At 35.2% G+C, this 21,525-nt stretch overlaps 1 protein-coding gene across 1 annotated transcript; it reads left to right on the top strand.

The window, feature by feature from the left end:
- Positions 1 to 297: 297 nt before the first annotated feature.
- LOC142358074 (uncharacterized) lies at positions 298 to 19,975 on the top strand (the record flags this gene model as incomplete). Its single annotated transcript, XM_075409548.1, has 9 exons — positions 298 to 479; positions 1,052 to 1,167; positions 7,816 to 7,976; positions 8,276 to 8,551; positions 9,185 to 9,419; positions 10,196 to 10,416; positions 11,044 to 11,283; positions 13,849 to 14,068; positions 19,595 to 19,975. Coding segments are annotated over 9 exons (1,980 nt in total), but the record flags the coding sequence as incomplete, so codon positions are not given.
- Positions 19,976 to 21,525: the final 1,550 nt, after the last annotated feature.

Raw genomic sequence — 21,525 nt, 5'->3', positions numbered from 1 at the left:
TTCAGTAATGTTTGATAATCAAAAAACCGAATTCTTAACGTTTTATGCTGTTGTACACATCAGTTGCATTTTCTATATCTGATTTGTGGATAATTTAGCTTATTCTGAAAACAGTTTCAATTAAAGTACTATTCAACAAAGTTTAAACTGCAACCGAGACAAGGAGTTGAAATTACATTTGATTGATTTTTTATTGGAAAGTTAGGGACCTAAAAGATTTACGAACCAGCGGAGTAAAGTTAATTTGCAATATAACACAGCGGCGAGTAAACAGTCTGAAACTCTTTCTTTTCCCAGGTCAAGTTCGCCTTCGGCGGTCAGAAGTGGAAGACCAAATGTCGAGTGAGGAAGAAACCATCTTCATCTGGCTACCCTGGATACGCCACAATGTCCTCTTCCTCATCCACATCATCCTCTTCTGGTAGTATGCAGGAATGGACCACCACCACTGGGGTATTCTATCCAGTCATTGGGGGAAGGTTGGTAAATGGGCACAATCTGATTTTCAAAAATAGGGCTAAATGTATTGAAATTAGCAGAAAAGATGTTATGAGTTTAGACACGGGAGTTTTCTAAAGTGTCCCTCAATTACCTTTTCTTGTCTTAAATTCTTTGGGATGACAAATTTGCACGGTAGATCTTGCCGTAACTGTGACAAAAGAAATGAAAAGTTAATAATAAGAATTCGGCCATGGCATTTTCAAAAGAAACCCCAAAAAATTTTGGGTTTCGGTAAAACGACAATTTGTACCTGAAAACAACGAAAGCACCCTTTTTTCGTCGACAAAGTGGTTTTGTTCGGTGTTTAACTTGGGAAAGCTTTGGTACTGTAAGAAGCGTTGAGGTCTCAAATTTCTATTTGTAACTCTTGACGGCATCAGTCTTGAATCAAACAGACCGAAACCTTTTAAAAATTAAGATGCAGAAGAAACCAAACATACCAAAGTTTTTTATCTATCAAACCGACAATGCCTAAGCTTACTAATAGAAGTTTTTGTTTTGTTCTGTTTTCTCGAGTTTTTTTTCATGATCTCAAAAACTACTTATTTAGGTTTACAATAACAGTAAAATCAGTGAGAGGAATGCTCAAATTGCAAACAGACGTCGGACAGACATTCATGTACACAGACAACATGTACAGCCACGAAAACGTTACAGAAACTATAGGTAAAGAACAAAAATTTTTGGGATTTTGACCCTGATATATACATACGATGAATTTTTTTCATTGCAATTTTTAATTTCAAAGGAACTGCACCTGCTGAAATATAGTACTGTTTGTGATGAAAGGGTCGCCGAGATTTAAGGAGACCTTCGTGGCCCAAAATTAAACCAAAATACAGACACTCTAATTAACCATAAAACTCCTCCAGACGCAAGGATAATATCAACTGAAGCTAGGTGAGTAAATGAAACGCAATAGTTGTTTCGATCTTTAATTTAAAATTGATTTAAGACTCTCTTCTTACCGAGAAAAAAAGATTACATTGAATGGCGCTGCGAGTGAACTCGAACTCACGAAAAAAGTCAAACATTCTTCAACTTATCGTGGACATCGTAAAGCGCCCGAAACAATCATTAACGATTACTGTAAATCTTCTGCTAATTTATTGTCATAACTGAGCTAGTATTAGACCCAACATCAATAGCCAAGGGGGAAGAAATTAAATAAACAGAGAAAATTTACTCAAAATAATGAAAGCTTTCCTAAAGAATATCGCCGGAACAAGACCAAGAAGCCATCGAAATAAAATTACGTAGTTCGTATTTTAAAACAGACTCCAAAACAAGAAACAGGCAGACATCTTCCACAATAGGAAGAGATTTGAAAATTACAAAAAACCCAGACACCGCCAACATTATTAAAAAGAAGCGATAGAAATCAAACAAAGATCCATAGAAAAAAATATGAAACCTAGAAAGCTCACCAACACAAAATTGCTATAATCGCAAATGTAAACATCTAAAAAGCCTGAAAAGCAACGAAGAAAAAAGGAAGTTTTAAAAACTTTGCAGAATTGACAGATACGGACAAAAACAACCAATAAAACAAGAATAGAACCTATAATTAGGCTGTGTATACCAGATGGAACCAAAGACAAATTTTGAAACCACATCTAAACATAATTCAACCGATGAGAAACAACACCAACTAAAACAAGGTAAGGAAAAGGCCATATTCAGAATAAATGAAAATGAACCACAATCTTATATACACACTGCCCTATAGTGATTTTTAACACAACAGTTAGTTAACAGTTCAACCTATAGGCAAAGATTTTTTCAAACATAGATACAAACGAGATTGTGGAGACTAGGTAAAAAAACAATAAAAAGTTTAAAATCAGCAACAATAAAGCAAATTATAATCATAACAGTGAAACCAGTGAGAGGAATGCTCAAATTGCAGACAGACGGGGGACAGAAATTCAAGTACACAGACGACATGTTTAGTCACAAAAATGTCACAGAAACTATAGGTAAAGAATGAAGAATTTTGGGATTTCGACGCTGATCTAAAGGTACGATGCATTTTTTTCTGCAATTTTTAATTTCAAAGGAACCGCACATGCTGAAAAATAGCACTGTTTGTGATGAAGGGGTCGTCGAGACTTAGGAAAACCTTCGCGTCCAAAGATTAAACCAAAATACAGACACACTAATTAACCATAAAAATCCTCCAGTCTCAAGGATAATATCAAATGAAGCTAGGTTAATAAGTGAAGCCCAGTAGTTTTGCTCTGACTTTTTAATTAAACAATTTTAAGAATGTCTCCTTACCAAGAAAAATATATTTCTTTGAAGGGCGCTGCAAGAGAACTCAAAAACTAAGCATGTTTCAATTTAATTGAGGACATCTTAAAGAGTCCAACACATTTAATAACGAATACAAGAAAACCTCTGCCAAATTGTTATCAAAACTGAGCTAGCTTTATACCGAACATCAATCGCTACGGGGGAAGAAATTAACAAAACAGAGAAGAACTTACTCAAAAGAAAGAAAACTTCCCTAAAGAATATCGGAGGAACAGGGCCAAGAAGCCATGGAAATAAATTTTACATAGTACATGTTTTAAAACAGAATACAAAACAAGGAACAAGCAGATATCTTCCATGATAGGAAGAACTTTGAATTATTACAGAAAATATCAAAACACCACCAGCATTATCAAAAAGAAAAGAACTGCTAGAACTCAAACAATGATCTATAGCAAAAATATGAAACCTAGTAAAATCATCAACACAAAACTGCTATGATTGCAAATGTAAACATCTAAAAAGCCTGAAAAGCAACGAAGAAAAAAGGAAGTTTTAAAAACTTTGCAGAATTGACAGATACGGACAAAAACAACCAATAAAACAAGAATAGAACCTATAATTAGGCTGTGTATACAAGATGGAACCAAAGACAAATTTTGAAACCACATCTAAACATAATTCAACCGATGAGAAACAACACCAACTAAAACAAGGTAAGGAAAAGGCCATATTCAGAATAAATGAAAATGAACCACAATCTTATATACACACTGCCCTATAGTGATTTTTAACACAACAGTTAGTTAACAGTTCAACCTATAGGCAAAGATTTTTTCAAACATAGATACAAACGAGATTGTGGAGACTAGGTAAAAAAACAATAAAAAGTTTAAAATCAGCAACAATAAAGCAAATTATAATCATAACAGTGAAACCAGTGAGAGGAATGCTCAAATTGCAGACAGACGGGGGACAGAAATTCAAGTACACAGACGACATGTTTAGTCACAAAAACGTCACAGAAACTATAGGTAAAGAATGAAGAATTTTGGGATTTCGACGCTGATCTAAAGGTACGATGCATTTTTTTCTGCAATTTTTAATTTCAAAGGAACCGCACATGCTGAAAAATAGCACTGTTTGTGATGAAGGGGTCGTCGAGACTTAGGAAAACCTTCGCGTCCAAAGATTAAACCAAAATACAGACACACTAATTAACCATAAAAATCCTCCAGTCTCAAGGATAATATCAAATGAAGCTAGGTTAATAAGTGAAGCCCAGTAGTTTTGCTCTGACTTTTTAATTAAACAATTTTAAGAATGTCTCCTTACCAAGAAAAATATATTTCTTTGAAGGGCGCTGCAAGAGAACTCAAAAACTAAGCATGTTTCAATTTAATTGAGGACATCTTAAAGAGTCCAACACATTTAATAACGAATACAAGAAAACCTCTGCCAAATTGTTATCAAAACTGAGCTAGCTTTATACCGAACATCAATCGCTACGGGGGAAGAAATTAACAAAACAGAGAAGAACTTACTCAAAAGAAAGAAAACTTCCCTAAAGAATATCGGAGGAACAGGGCCAAGAAGCCATGGAAATAAATTTTACATAGTACATGTTTTAAAACAGAATACAAAACAAGGAACAAGCAGATATCTTCCATGATAGGAAGAACTTTGAATTATTACAGAAAATATCAAAACACCACCAGCATTATCAAACAGAAAAGAACTGCTAGAACTCAAACAATGATCTATAGCAAAAATATGAAACCTAGTAAAATCATCAACACAAAACTGCTATGATTGCAAATGTAATATATAAAAAACCTGAAAAGCAACCTAGAAAAAAGGGAAGTTTTAAAAACTTTGCAGAGTTGACATAGACTGACAAAAACGACCAAAAAACAAGAGTAGAACCTATAATTAGTTTGTGTAGACCAGATAGAACAAAAAAAATTTTTGAAGGCACATCCAAACATAATTTAAACTATGAGAAACAACAACAACTAAAACAAACAATCGAAACCGCTCAGAAAAACGCCATATTCAGAATAAACGAAAATGAACCACAATCTTATATACGCTGCCCTATAGTGATTTTTACCACAACAATAATTAGTAAACCGTTCAGCCTATAGGCGAACAACTTTGCAGACATGGACATTGATACGATGGATAATAGAAAAAACATGCTATGCCAAATGTAGGTTTACACAACATGAATCTTCTAAAAGAACGTAAGAAACCGATACCAAAAAGAAAAACCTCAAACACAAATTCGAGTCCTCCCCTACAGAGCAAACGACTACTTCGAAGATCTGGCATCGACAAGTTTTACCAACATCACTAAAACAGTTCCTTTAAACGAACTTGAAAAGGTAAAATAACAAGTAATAATTAATGGATAACTACACAACACAAGAGCCCATGCAAGTAGACCTTCTGCAACCGACCACTTGGAAAAAATCAGGTATCGCCTTTAACGGAAAAAACTCAGGGGAGTATAAAAAGCTGCATTAGACTGATTAGATCAGCCATTATTAAGAAAGCAAGTCAAGACGAACAACAAAATCAAACAAGAATAATAACAAACATTAATTACATCCAAAACTTTATTGTCCATTTTTTAAAGAAAACATTTTAACAAGGTCGAAATAGCAACAGATAAAACTGAAAAACAACAAACTTAATTGTACTTCGCAAGAAAAGATATGGGACCACACCAAAATAAAGCTCGGTAACCATTAGACAAAAAGAAAAAAACAGCAAAGTTAAAAAATTTTATAACTTGGACGACACGTTTATAAATTGGATACGATGAAATTGGATTCGTTTATTCGTCCAAAAGAAGCACTTGAGAACTGTAATTGTTCAGAGAATGTCTTACATCTACAAAAGTAAGGTCAAAAAAAGATAAAAATTAAAAAAATAGTTTAGATTTTTTTTACTTAAAACACTTGTCGAAGCAAGTAAAGTCATAACAAATTCCTTAAAAACGTTAGATTTTGTACTTTTGTTATTTTTTCTGACAATAAAAATGTCATATGTGACATATTACAAACAACACTAGGTAAAAAATAGACAAAAAAAGAACAAAAAAGCGAAGTGAAAAAAGTTTTGTTTTCTATTTTTGAAAACAATTGTTTTCAAAGACGTGAAAGCCACCCGCTATCTACTCAGAAAAGAAAAAAACTCACCTTAATAATGTAATATGTGAGCTGTCAATGTTGTGAGGATGTGACAAAACGAGGAAAAAACGTCAAAAACGGAACAATGCCTAAAAATTAAAACAAATTTGAAATCTAGTAGTATCAAAGCAAGAAAGCAATACCTTTTACGCGCAAAACAGCAAAAACATTAAATTTGAATACAGTAGAAAAAAGAGGAAGAAGAATAATTCTTTCGTTGCTTACAACAAGCTACAAGTTGACGAAATTAAAAGGAAATAATGGCAAAGTTCAATAAGCCATTGTTTATTTAAAGTCGAACTTTTTTAAAAGTCAAAACTACCATAATCATTCGAGTAAAACAGCCAGATACAATAATTTGGAATTGCTTACGAGGCCAATTGGACTTATCAAGAGTGAGTTTTGATTTCAAAAGTCCAAAAGATAATAATCCGAATAATTTTTTGGATTGTAGCAGCCCAGGAAAGGACCAAAACCAGCCTTGCTACTGCGTTTGTCCCTTAAAAAAACTTGACTGTTTCGAATTTTATAGATCTAGATATTTTGTTAGTTAAAAGATCAAAAAAACTAAAGCTGCGTTTTTGATAATCATAGAGTAAAGTTAGCAAGAAACGGCAACATTTTAATTCCGCTCTACTCTCAATGGAAGTGGAAGTCGGACTAGCCCTTTTGCAGTTTGCAAAGATGGTGTTGGTTATTTTTGCGGTGTGTGCTCCACTCAAATTTAATCAAAGTGGTCTAAAGAAGCTTATTCCGGGCAATTTTTGATGAAAAAGTCCGAAATTTGAAAAGTTTAGGCAAAGTTTTAACCATCAAAAAAATAAATCAAAATAATCAACAGTACTCTTTTGTCCTGGAAAATAAAATCAACAGGTACTCTTGTCAACATCATTTTTAAATATATTAGCGAAATTGGCGAATTTTTTGAGCAAAAATTCTGGAAAATGTGAGTAAAAATAACGCAAATCGGTCTAATATTCACAAAAATTCAAACCCCGATAACTCGCTCTAGAAAACGAAATTCCATTTTATAAATTCCATATTCTACGCTGGACGTACTTTTTAATGATACCACAACTCTCTACGATCAATATAGCGATCAGTCAAAATTGACTGACCAGAAAAACCCATTTGAGTGTATAGTTCCTCTCCCCTCAAAAGGGGTCGGAATAATAATCGAATATGTTTCTAGTTTTGCCTCAAACAATCACCATATGATCTCTAAGAATAATTGATTGCTATCATTGCTAAAAGAACGGAAGAGAGCTATGCCTAGCAAGAAATTGGTTGTGTCTCTTAATGGTACTATTTACACTTCAAGGAGTAATACGACCGTTTAAAACCAAAAATGTTTTTTTTTCTCATTGCCAGGGAGCTTTTTAACACATGATATGAACTGTTCATTGCAGTACTTAAGGTTCTAGTGCTAGTGGATGAATGTAGTCAACACGGCTTCTGTGGGTGACTGACAGCGTAGCAGCATCCTTTTCAAGTGGAAGATGCTTATGAAAATCAGGCTTTGATGGTTCAAAGATCATCCAATATAAATTGAAGAAGCACAACAATCAGAAATAGTTTTTATTGCCCATGTTTGTGATAGGCACTTGATATGCGTTTTGATATACATAACCGAAAATGATTTTGAGAAAAGATTTTTTGTTAAGAAATGAAGGTTCTGTGGTCAACATCTTGATAGTTTCATGGCCGTTCACGGAACATTTTTGAGATTTTGGCCGAAACCATGCTTGCTTTTATTGTATATTTTGACATACTCTTTCTGCAGATTTTGAGTTCTGCAGGGTAACATGGCACTAGTAACTAGGGGCAATGAAGTATGTTATGTATTTTTATCTCTGTGCAGATATAACGAGAAGTGGTGCTTTGAAGCTGAGGTTCTCCATCCAGTGGTGTTGGTGTGTAGAGGGAGAAGAAGATTATGTTCCCCCTGTTTCCTCTTCTATATTGGAACAACCTCTCCATATTACTCACACCAACTACAATATCCCTCCTCACGATGAAGATGTAAGTGAAGCAAAACATCCAGGGTCGATGAAAAACAATCCAAGTTTTCCGATTGCATCCCTAAAAATTGGGGGTTAGAAAGGACGGCATTAGCAACCATTAAGAATTAAAATAGAAAGAGTAATTGAGTATTCATGCTAATCCTTATTTCAAGACTGGAGTTGATGACAATTATTATATCTTTCATTTTGATAACACGAAATGTTGATGTTATTTCAATTTCTTGTGAACTAACCAGTGACACAATTAAATCGCCACAATTGAACTATTTTAAACAAATATTTCAACTTTGGTTTCAGACGGGAAGTCTAAGTCAATCAGGCAGTTATCACTCGGGCAGTTTGGGCACAGGATCTGACCTGCCCCGACTCGACAGCCCGTGCAGAGGGGGAAGTGTCAGTGCATTTGCATACCGTGGCACCAGTTTTTCGACGGGGGGTCACGACTCGTTCAGAAGTGAGCACTCAAATGAAGGGCTGCCCGCCAACAGGCTGACTGTAGCATTGCACAACGTGGCATTGTGTGTGGACCAAATTTATGGCTACTTTGCCCAGTTGCATAACTTCGAAAAGCAGGTATTGATTCTAAAGTCTGAAATCGGTCATTTGACTTCAGGGAGGACATTGAACCCGGGAAGTAGTAATGGCTTTTCCGATATAGTATCTTAGTCAAATCAAAACTAAATTAGTCAAATCTGGTTAACAAAATTTAGGTTTTATAATAGTTTTAAAAGACGCATTTGAAGAGGTTCGCACAAGATTAATACGAGAGAAAAATCTCTACACAATTGCTATATAGATTTAAACGCTCTTCAAACCTGGCAAAATTTAAGTCAAAAAGTCTATAAATTTGTAAAATTAAGAATTAAAAACATTTTTGATCCGGTCATTCAAAATCTCGACAACATATGGCCGCCAACAATTACTCAAAATATACACGCTTCTACCTTAAATGCGCCCTTCAGTTGGAGGGAAAAGGCAAAAAAAACTAATAAAAAATATTCACCGCTTTTTTGAATTGTACATCTTTTTGAATTGCACATCTTTTTTGAATTGCACATCTTTTTTCAATTGTACATTATTTTTGAATTGTACATTTTTTTTGAATTGTACATTTTTTTGAATTGTGAAAACATGTAGCTTCGTGGTTTTTTAAACAATCAAAAATAATATGTAAATTATTTTTTCACAACTGTATTTTAATTACAGGTTCGGAGAATCGTACAAACTCTGTTCCCGGAAAATGAGCGCTTTTCCAATATCCACTTTACAAGTCCAGAATACCTGCGACTGAAATCTACCTCACACTCCACACACGATGACTGCAGCTCCACTTCCTCTGGGACTACTGATTCTTCTAGAAAGTTCTCCAGTTCAGTCTCGGGCAATCGGAGCATCGATCTGCTTCTACTTACACATTTGTACCTCTGTTTACCACAATTCAAGGAAATGTTTACTTTATTTAATATTATAAAAAAAATGGAAATGTAATTAGTTTGCTTTTTGGTATCGCAAATTTGGTTCTTTTCAATTATAGCCCCCCTCCCCCCTCCCCCCTCAGCTGAGTGGTTAGGTAAAATATACCCCCCCAATCATGGTAAATAAACCATAATGGGGGCTACAATTTCATGGGGGGGCTATAATGGGAAAGAGCCGCAAATTCTAACCGGATGACTAAAAGATCTAAAAGTATTCTGACACAAATTCCTCAAAATGATACCAGGCTTTTTTGGACCCGTTCCTTTTCTCGGTGAAGAGAACCGATGCGCGTATTAACATTGACAATTGTCTGTTGCGCGATAACTGGGTGGACAAGTGTAATAACCCAGCTGTTGGTATATCAAGCTAACAAAGTTGATTCTTCATCGGAGTTTTGGTGCAACGGTAGCATGCCTGGACCAGGTTTTGGAGATAGTAGGTTCGAGTCCTCAAAGCACTAATTCTTCAGCAGTATATGGAGTTAGCTAATACCACAATTGGGTTGTAATACTAGCATGGACTAATTAAGTCAAAAGGACTCAAGCTTTATTGAGTGCGTTTTTTTTGATGCTGCTAGCAAGGTTTCGCTTCCTAACTTTTTGCATTTTCTCTCAGTTTTCACGGCACAAAAACATTAAAGTTTAAATGACAAATATATTGAATTGTTTACCTCAAATGAATAAAAAGTTACTGTCATTTGTAGAAAATTTGTGAGAAGAGAAACATTTCCTCTCTATTCTCAGTATCTGGACATGCAACCTCCTCTGGAAAAGAAGAAAAATCGAGCGCTTCAGAAACTCGGTTTCCAAGGAATGGTTTTCGAGAAGATCCTCAAATTTCTCACACACCAAACGGCAGTCCAGCTGTTCTCGGATGATGCCGGTGTCGAAGAGCTGGTTCCGGAGATTTGTGAGAATGAGAACATGAAAATGTTTTGGGAGACAATTGACAAACCAACACTAGTAAGTTTTTGAAGACCAAAATTGTTGTACGCTTAGATATAGCGTGGCGGCAAAAGCCTTTTTTTAGTCAGTCCCATAACGTTGCAACGCTATCGAACGTTTCAAGGGTCGAAGTTCAAATTTAAAAGATGCAGGATCAGCATTTCGTTGTTCATTTGCATGTCGGGAGTTTTCGAACGTTTGCTTGCGTTGCAACTTTATGGGACTTACTATAGTCTTCAATTCTGACAGCATGCAATTGTGACATAAAGTTGAAATGCTAGAGATTGCTTCAAAGTTCAAAGTTAAAATTTAAACCATGCAAGTATTGGTATATGATGTTCATATGCTTGCCTAGTTTTTCGAAGGTGCCGAAAAAATCGGAAAACAACGCCGTATTGTGCTTTCTCAAATAAAACAATCACATATATGAACGCCGCCCTGGGAGTCGAAATGGAGCTCAAATAGAAGTTGGGCGTAATTGACCACCAATATAGAAAACGGTTCTGACTCATTGATTTGATTATCTTAGTTGATCTCTGTAATTGACCTGACTTATGTAACCGGCAAAAAATAACTTTTCATTAAAAAGTGTATTTTTTGCTCTTCACCTTTTCCAGCCGCCAAAATGTCGTTGTTGATTTGCAGTTTTTGGCACCAGTAGGAAGTCTGATCAGGCAACTACATCGTCTTTACAGTCACAAGTTCACACCCCTCATCACAGACCCCTCCCTCCTCTCCCAGGGTATGGAACTAGCAGCGGAGAGACTGGTGGGGGAGAGATCCAGGGACGACAAGACCAACAGTGTGTCTGTGTTCACATTCTACCAGACTGTTTCTAGGGAGTACCAGGGCAGTGTGGAAGTTTATGTCGACAAAATTGTACAGGTTAAATAATCGGATGATATTTACCAACTCCCCCTCACCTTTTCAGTGCATCCTTTGACGCCCGGCACGCTTTCTTTGCCCTCGTAAAGACCCAAAATCTCTACACAACCACACTCTATAAAAGTTCAGGTAATTTTACCTGAACCGAGTTCTGGTAATCGGAAGTTCAGGTGAATTTCAGGTGTAAAAGCACCTGAAACCCACCTGAACTGTATTTCAGGTAAACTGTCACTTGAACAAGTTCAGGTGTGGTTAAAACTTTTTATTGCAAATAATAACTTGCAATTACTTTTTATAAGTTTTTATTGCAATCTTTTTATTGAAAATAACTTTTTATTGCAATCAGTACCGAAACAACCGAAAAATTTTCTTGAAATAAAATTAAAATAAAACACAACAAAAAACAAGTACTAGGAGAAACATCAACAATTTTATTAGGCAGTGTCCAGCCGTTTTGTAAGTTTTTCAAGGTTACGCTTAAGCTTAACATAAATTTTTCCCACTCTTCAGCCCTTCTGTTGTTTCTAGATAGAACAGGTATTTCGATAAAAACCTGAGATTCGCGACCAAGCCAGCTGTGGTCAGACCAGACCGACTTGGGCCGCGCACCAGTGGTGCTAGACCCACTTAGGTGATAATATGAACAGACAAGAGTATAATATACGATCTGAATGTTGCAATTTAAACACCAATTATGTCAAAGCGGGGTGGTAGAGTAATGCAAGAGGGCCCGGGGAGGTGTCACCGCCATTCAACGCAAAATTATGTAAGATAAGCGATGAATTCGGAAAAAATTGTAACATAAGCGGTAAATGCGTTGAAAAAAAATTCATCGCCTGGTAGTGGTGAAATTACATAATTTCACCACTGAAGTTAGCGGTGAAATTACAAAAATTTACCGCATAACTTAATGGTGAAATTATATTAGGTAACCGCTTGGAAAAAATGTAACATTGTGTGAGATCAGCAGTGAATGCGGTGAAATTAATTAAATTCACCGCTTAACCTAATGGTGATATTAAAAAAATTCACCGCTTACAAAAAGTGTAAAAATGTGTGATATCAGCAGTGAAGGCGGTGAAATTACATAAATTCACCGCTTAGAAAATGTTGAAATTTCATGAGATCAGCAGTGAATGCGTGGAGTTACACACAAATTTGTTTACTTTAAGCGGATAAACTTCGTTATTCGCAAAACTCGCCCATTTCCGTTTGAATGCCTAACTTTCTTCCTAGGCAAGCCATAGCAGAAATTCCTTTCGTTTTGATTTATTATGCTTTGTTTTGTTTGGAGATAGACTTTGAGCCTGGTTCTTTACCTAGTGCTCTTCTCAAAATCTCCTTTAGTTGTTTGTAACTCCGCCGTAGCCGGTCCCCAGCCCGGTTGAGAGAAGCAGGAGAGGAACACACCCAAAACATAATGGAAAATCTTAAAAAGTAGTTCGTTAGTTCAACTGTTGATTTTTCCGACAGTATTTAACCTATTTTAGCTTTCAAATCGTCCTCTGATCAGACTACCGTGCGTTCGAAACGTCCTCCGATAAGACTATCATCGTGCGTTTGAAACAGCCTCCAGTCAGACTAAAGTGCCTTCGAAACGTCCTCTGATCAGACTAAACTGCGTTCGAGACGTCCTCTGATCAGGCCGTCCCAGACCAAAGTCACCTCTGATCAACGCTAGGAAGCGCTGAATTTTTGTAAGATCAACGCCAGGAAGCGGTGAATTTTTGTAAGATCAACGCAAAAAATTGAAAAGTTTTGTACGATGAGTGGTTTATTTTTTTGCACCGGAAATTTTGTACACAATTTAGCGGCGATTTGCGATGAAATTATGTATGTTCACCGTTAGAGTAAGCGTTGAACTTACAAAAATTCCGCACAATTCACCGCTAAAGTATGTAATTTCACCACTATGCTAAGCGGTGTAATTACATACTCTAGCGGTGAATTGTGGTGATTTTTTGTAAGCTCATCGCTTACTCTAGCGGTGAACTTACATAATTTCACCGCATTTCACAGCAAAATTCTATACAAAATTTGCGGTGAAAAAAAAAATTTTTCACCGCTTATCTTATATATTTTTACAATTTTTTTTTCCGATTAAGGGGATAATGTTGTCAGAGTGGGCTGCAATTGGTGCAAGTATCGGTCGTACCCTGGTTAACCCCGACAAATATCGGTCAACCCGTTTTTTGTCAACGCATTGTCGACACTGGCTATTAACTAAAAGACCAAAGGTAAAACTTCATACGCAATATTGGCCAACCGCGGTCTTTTCATACGACGTCCGCTCAACTAGGGAAATGAGTTTGAACTGAGCTCCTCTCTAGGCTCAAAAAGAAAATGTTGAATGAGATGAAACAATTTGTTCGGATGTGCCTCAGTACTCAGATTGAATGATTGCGTAACATTTTAAACAAGTTCAACATACTCAAATTGCCAAAACATCCCTTCACGCAATTAAAAGGAATTAATTACCTAGTCTACGTGTTCAATAATCAAACTATAATTATGTTCAATAATCTAAATATGTGAATAAAAGGAATGCATGGGAATATATTTTAGGAGGTAGCCTTATCATCGCAGTTATGGAACCCTAACCTACAAGCCAATACCCTTCCAGAAATTTTACCCCAATTTGCAGGCCACATTCCCCACCCGGAAATATGGAAACAGATTGCACAGCTGTTAACAGAGAGCCAGAGTATCAAACCGGAGTTAGCCTCCAAAATTTTGGACTATTTTGACTCTATTTCTGACGTGGTTGTCCGCAAAAAACTCACAGGTAAACAAAACTGACTTTATACTACAGTCAATTCGTCCTATGAGTATTTAATCAATTGTCAAGTTTAGTAGAGGTTTCACAATCAATTGGAAATATGTAGGATTTCGAATATTTTCAAATTATGTCTGCAAAAACAGAACTGTTTTGAATAAGAGTTTACACAATGTTCTGTGTTAGCTCTTCTATCTAAAAACAGCGCAAATTCTTTACTAAAAGAAGCGCAGAGAATAAAGTTGAAATAGAAAAAAAAACAATAGTTCTCAATAGGAGCTACTTCAAAAAGCTCGACAAATAGCTGGTTTTGCTAGTGAGGACAGAAAAAGATATCCGCAGAACTTATTGTTTCAACACTTTTCAAAAAAGGGCTTGAACCAAAAAAGCTAATTGACATCAAAAAGATTTTGATAACAGTTGAATATGAGAAAAAATTGAGGTGACTTCTAGGCAACTGCCAGCTTTATCTGTAAAACATTGCTGTTTTAATCACAAACGTCTCTTTAATTGATCTTATGTCTTGATTGAGAAGGATGTAAACAAAGTTTCAAAATACTTCTTCCGACCCCACCTAATGATGGGGACGAACTATGCGCCCAAATTAGCATTTCTTCACTCAATTTTTCTTCAGTCAATTGATTGAAATATTCATTTTAATGATTTGGGAGTGGCATCATTGGAAAGGCGTTCAACGGAAAACATTATATTTAAACACTTTTTATATTGTATTTTTTCCCGGCGTTTATCGAAATTGAATTTTTGTGGTTGTTCTGCTGATTTCTGTAGTTTTTGTCAACAATCTTCATAATTTTTCTCAAATTTTCGTTAACTTTGCACAAATATGGTAAAATTGTTAGCGATTGTGTTTTATAGCTAAGTGTTTTTTAGCTAAGCGTGTAACTTTTCGGATTGGCGCAACTACCGGTTTTTCAAAGACGTGCAGCGATGGCAACGCCAGAGTTGGTCTCCTCGTAGATTTTGAAAATCAAAATGGATTCAAATTCTCTTGCGTTCAAGATTTCAGTTTTCACATAGGAGTTCATTGGGAAAGTGATGAGAAATATTAGGTTTTCAAAGTGTCGAAAAGAGCCCCAACTGAACCTTTATGATGTTTTCAGCTGATAATAATTTGTTATAGTGGTTTCTTTTTTGGTCTTATAATATGCTTTCAAAACCGTCAGCTTTGAATGTCTTCCGATGGCACTTTAAGGGAACACATTGAGTGCCCTCTTTTGATGGCCATTGGTTTCAATGACTCTGAAATCATTCGTATATAAGAATAACACGTATATATTTCGTATATATTTCGTATATATTTCGAGAAAGGTATCAATAATTTCAAAACTCCTCTCTATTTGTGGTCCTCAATATTCATTTTTTACAAAGTACTTTGAATATCAGGTCGTGACACGCAAGTGAACACAAGTAATTTTTTTGCTTATATGTCAAGACCTTATTGTCTTCAATACTCTGTGTCTTCGTAGATCGTTTAACATTTTTCCAGTATTGTTATTATTTTCTATTATAATGACATAATCTAAGTAATGACAGGTCATATTGCATTCCCAAGGAGATAAATGTATATGTTTCTAAAAGTTTTTTTAGAGGAAACCTTATAAATGTTATCACTTTTGAAGTTAAATTTTTTCAAAAAAAAAAATCAAATAGTTTTTGACTTTTGCCCCTTTTTTTTCTTGTCTGTTTCCACTCGTGCCCAATTTCACTAAAAATAGGTCCCGTTTTTGAAATTGTTTCTTTCTATTCATCATTTGGTAATCAAATAGGCCGAAATATGAATGAGTGGATTCCTTATAGCATGTAAAAACACAGATTCCCACTCCTTGTTTACCACAAATTTGAAAATTCAAAAATGGAGTAGAGAGACCAATGTTAATTTAACAATGAAATCAGAACACTTGCACAAACTGTTCCAAAAATATAGTTTTTGCTTAACATTTATGATGTTTTCAGCTACTATTAATTTGTTATAGTGGATTCTTCTTTGGTCTTATAATATGTTTTCAAAACCGACAGCTTTGAATGTTTCCGATGGCATTTTAGCGGAACACATTGAGTGCCTTCGTTTGATAGCCATTGGTTTCAATGACTCTGAAATCATTCGTATATAAGAATAACACGTATATATCCGTATATATTTCGTATATATTTCGAGAAAGGTATCAATAATTTTGAAACTCTTTTCTATTTGTGGTCCTCATTACTCATTTTTTACAAAGTCCTTTGATTATCAAGTCGTGACACGGAAATGAACACAAGTAACTTTTTTGCTTATATGTCAAGATTTTAATGTCTTCAATAATATGTGTCTTCGTAAATCGTTTAACACTTTTCCAGTATTGTTGTTATTTTCTAGTCTAATGACTTAATCTAAGTAATGAGAGGTCTTATTGGCTTCCTAAGGAGTAAAATGTATGTTTTTAGAAGTTTTTTAGTGGAAACCTTTTAAATGTTATCACTTTCGAAGTGAAATTTTTTCAAAGGAAATTAAATTGTTTTTGACTTTTGCCCCTTTCTCTTCTTCTCTGTTTCCACTCGTGCCCAATTTCACTAAAAATAGGTCCAATATACTTTGTAGTGAAATACATTTTTATTACAGTTTTGATTTCAATTTTATCTGATGCTGTAATGAAATTATTAATAATTTTCAATTTGAAAACCAGATATTTCATTTTTTGTTTTTCTTCACTGGACGTCTCATTTATGCAGGTCTTTTCCGTGTTTTAAAACGGCTATGTTTATTTCATTCAGCGGTTTGAGTTTTCACTAATTTATCCGTTCTCACCGAACAGTTTGGAAGTTTTTGAAATGGTTTCTTTCTCTTCGTCATTTGGTAATCAAATAGGCCGAAATATGAATGAGTGGATTCATCATATCATGTAGAAACACAGATTCGGACTCCCTGTTTACTACAAATTTCAAAATTCAAAATTGGAATAGAGAAATCAATGTTAATTTAACAATGAAATCAGAACTTGCCAAAACTGTTCCAAAAATTTTGTTTTTGCTGAATAGTTCCACAAAATAGATAAATGTATAAGGCGTAGTTTGCGTTTTCCAAACAGCACAAACGGCTATTCAAAAATTTTCTCGAATTCTGAATAGATTCGGCTGCTAAAATTAGACTGAAATGTACGTTAGCTTAGTCGAAATTTTACTTTTGACTCACTTAGGTGCGTTCACATTATAGCCCACCATTAATATGAAAAGCTAATATAGTTTCCCATACCAATTTAGATCTCAAATTAGATACTGATATTATTGTCTAAATTCATTTGCTGATGAGAAAAAATAAACAACTTCTACTTGTTTAGTAAGATAAGAATAAGTAGTTTAAAAGGATGCAAAATAGTAGGATACTGATAATCTTGAAGTTTTTCGTGAACTCTCGAAGTGGATTTGACATTTTAAAGTATTTTTTTAATCATTTTGCATACATTAAAATTTCATTTTGCAGAAGAACAAGCTTCAGTTGCTTAATTATTCTCCTTGATCTGTACCTTTGTTTTAGAGCCACTTTCAACTGTTTCCAGATGAGTAAACTTACTTGAACACGAACTCTGAAATTAGATAAAAATCATTTTGGTTAACACGAAAGATATGATCGTATAGACTGTGCCACTTACAGAGTAACAAGTGCCAGAGCTTTCGAGTTCATACACTAACACGCAAACAGTAGGTTGAGATTGCAAAAGCCTTAGAACCTCGTCGTAAAAAAACTTAATGCTCTTTACAATTCGCGAATCAATGTTTTCTACAAGAGATAGTTACTAATAAATGAGAGCTTGTGCAATTTTTTTTATTGAATAAAATCTCTAACAATAAAGTGAAAAGACGTCAATTTTCAAAAAAATAGTTCAGCAGCATTGAAAAGCTTTTACTTTTTAGTTTCTTTATTGGAAGTAAACAAAAGAAGTTAAGAACCTGTTTGAAAAAAACGAACTGGTCACAGCACCAATTATATTCATATAGTTGTTTTTTGTAATTGAACAAAATAGTTGATTAAACCTCTGATATTCAAAAAGTCAGATTGAGGTGCGAGCTGAAATCAATGAGGATTTATACATCACAAAAAAAATAAAGTATCGTACACTAGCTCCTGGAGAAGTGTGTTAGTCGTCAATACTGAATGAACGCTGACGTCAAATCCGATTTCGCAAAAATCGACTGTGCCTGTTCATCTTATGGGGTTGTTTCAAAGCGAGTTCTTCATCTGACTTTGAAAGTTGTCGTTTCTGCTGGCCCAATCCCAGATATTTATCCAGTAGACAATGCTTTAATTCTGGTTCTCTAATTGGTTTTTCTAGCTATAGCTTCCTTTGTTCAAGCAGTGCTTGTTCTAGTGGCAAATTTGTTTAAACGTTGATATCGAAATTCTTCGATTATTCTTTACGGTTTGCTTCGCTGAAGATGTCTCAGAAACTGTTTGTTTACCTTAACATTTCACCGCTGCTGCGGTTCTGTCATATTTGGGCAGTGGAAATGTCCAATGGGTGGTTCTTGTTTCCCTTCTTTTCCTTCACTGTTTGAATGGCATTCGTTTAATCTGCTTTCGTGGCTGCTTGCGTGACTTTGTTTATTTATACAATCCAATTAATTACTAAATTCTCTGAAACCACTCGAAAACGTTAATTTTTAAGAGTATTAGCCTGTGTTGAAACACGAGCTGCTTTGGGATTTCGTCCAGATTGATTTAAAAATCTGTTATTAGTCTTTACTTCGACGGGTTGATCAGAATCCTCTATTATTTTCGAGCAAAAACTTTTTTTTGAGTATTTCCTTTTTTCACTAAAACTTGATACTTCTTCTACTGTTTATCGGACTGGTTGATACTGCCCTGCTTTTTCTCTTCCTCATTTGGTAGAATATTAAATCAAAACGTGGATTTGCGGGGTCGAAACATCATGTGCGAACGCACACTACCGAACTTCCTTGTTTTTTATTAAAATGACATTAAAAAGTTTTGTAAAAAATGAACTTTGATCAACAAGTTGACTTTTTCCGCCCAAAAAGGCTATTGTACTATTGAAAATGACAGACAATCCACATTTTTGAACCGTCACAGAACGGGGTGATAATTAAGATGACCGTGTGTTCCCTTCATTCATCTTCTGCCTCATTTTTTGGTAACTGTTTTTTTAAAATTCGGAAATTCGAACAGCATTTTTGTTGAAAGCTAATTCCTAGCTTTTTTACTTAATTGAGCAATTTCATTTCTTACACTATGTAAGACGGCTTTGTTTTTACAAGTGATAAAAAATGGTTAAATTGAGGTTTTGGCCCTGATATTCTCCGGAAAACTTTTCACTGATTTTTTTTGCTCAGTACAGAGAAACACGAATAGGTTTAACGGCTGATTCATCAATGAAATTATAAACTTGTGTGGAGTTATGTTACTCCTATTGTTAGATGAAAACCAATAGAAACCCAATCCGTGTAGTAAGTTCGCAAATTTGCGTTGTTTCTCTCGGAATCCATCTATTATGAAGATGAAAACTATAACTTTTATTTCAGATGTCTACTTAGAACAACTTGAAGAGATAGACGCAAAAGAAATCTGTTCAGCTGCTGTTTGCTTGACTGCTTTAAGAGCTGCCAACTCACTTCACCAACTAGCCTTCCTTGCAAATCACCATGAAAAACAGACAGTTCGCGGAGTGTGTCGAGATGCTGCCTTTTCATTCGGACCCCAAGGTCGAAATGTCGTGCAGTTTTACTCGAACCCGATCAACCATTTAACCCAAACCCAGAGAAAGTACAAACCAACTACTAGACACGCGCTACATGCAACTAGCGAGAGTAATATTAACACTGTAGATTTAGAAGATATTGTTTATTTGTAACTTATCGATTTAAGCTCAGACGAAGTTTGGCTTCTGTGTAATTTAATCAGAATTTAACAGGTTTTTGTCTTTTATTAGCAGTCTAGGCCAGTACTCGGGTGTTCATGTATTACAAAATTTCCAAGAATTTCCTCCCCTCCATATTCAGCAAAACCTTATTACCACAGTTTCCCATATTTTTGCGCAGTTACACAAAAAAATATAAACATGAATTTGAATTTTCCCATGATTAAAAAATTTGAGTTCCTTGAACAGGAACAAAAGCGTGAAATGTGAAATATTTTATCACATGGTCTTAAGAGGAAACAGAAAAATTGATAGGAGGAGCTAAAACACTGTAAACTTAATCCGTACTGAAATCTACCACAGTTATACTGAATATTAAATTCGGTATAAATTTATAATTAAATTTCTGGTACTTTCCAAAAGTGTACTATGAACCAACCTCTGCCCAGTTAAGACTTCTGGATTCTAAAATTAGAACTGAGATTTTTGTTTTATCATGATAAACGACCACAGAAAATCAACAGGCAAAACAAATACCTCGCTGCGACAACAACCACGCGTAAACAAGATCAATAAATGGAAAATAAGTCACGTTTGAGCGTGAGTAACATGTGAACTGTTTAGCATTTTGTGTTCTAGATTCCCAACCGCAAATTCGAAAACCACACGGAAAATCCGTGAAATCAAGCCCTAACTTTTAAAGACCGTTTAATTCTTGTGGAACTTATATTTAGGTTCAGTGCAACGAAAGGCAGCTTTTCAACTATTCGCGTTTTATGTTCTGTATCTCGTATCTGTTTCGCATTCAGAATTTACCAAGAAATAATCTGCAGTTTACCAGAACTATATAGCTGTTTTGATAAAGGCTCTCCTTTTCAAGAATACAATTGAGGAACCAATCTTTACACGAAAGTCCAAATGGACTGCTAGACGGACTGTTAGACGGAAAGCTTTACGCAGAATGGTGTTAGCCAGGCTATCTATATTATTCGCTCCACCAGACTTGTAAATTTGATTATTTCGTTCAAAGATACAAAGTCTAAGCCGACCCCAACAAATTTGAGCATAATTTTTCCGAGGATACTGAAACGATTCAGAGATTTCGTGGTCACATATAACGGAGAGCTCACTTCATCTATAAAAACGATCTTAATAAATTATAAGCCACTCACCCCCTCTCACCACCACTTTTCCCCGCTCCTCCGATGATATACACAGCTTCTGTTAAATGAGATTCTGTAAATTGCAGTTTATTTTAACCAATAACAGTGTAGTAATAAAAACCATATTGATTATCCAGAACTAAATTTAGAATCTCAGCTGGTTTCTGGTTTCAGTGTTCCTGAACTCCGACCAAGTAAGATTAACAGTTCCTAGAGTTTCGCCGCTGGCTACAAACTGGAAAACCAAATAGTTATAACAACGTTTATAACTTCTACTAACCAGTTGGTTAATAATCAGACAGAATACCAATTCTTTAACTCCCTAAAACTAAGGCTGTAGTCTGCAAAAATATTGTTTGAAAGCTTCAAGTTGATTTTGAAAATAGATTTTGTGAACCGTAAATAGTTTAATAAAAAGTGAGCAACTTCTAAT

Source organism: Convolutriloba macropyga, unplaced genomic scaffold (assembly GCF_964194025.1).
Source record: "Convolutriloba macropyga unplaced genomic scaffold, txConMacr16.3 SCAFFOLD_3851, whole genome shotgun sequence".
Lineage (NCBI taxonomy): Eukaryota > Metazoa > Xenacoelomorpha > Acoela > Convolutidae > Convolutriloba > Convolutriloba macropyga.
The sequence above is the reverse complement of the archived record's forward strand: the minus strand, read 5'-3'. Positions and strand labels throughout refer to the sequence as shown.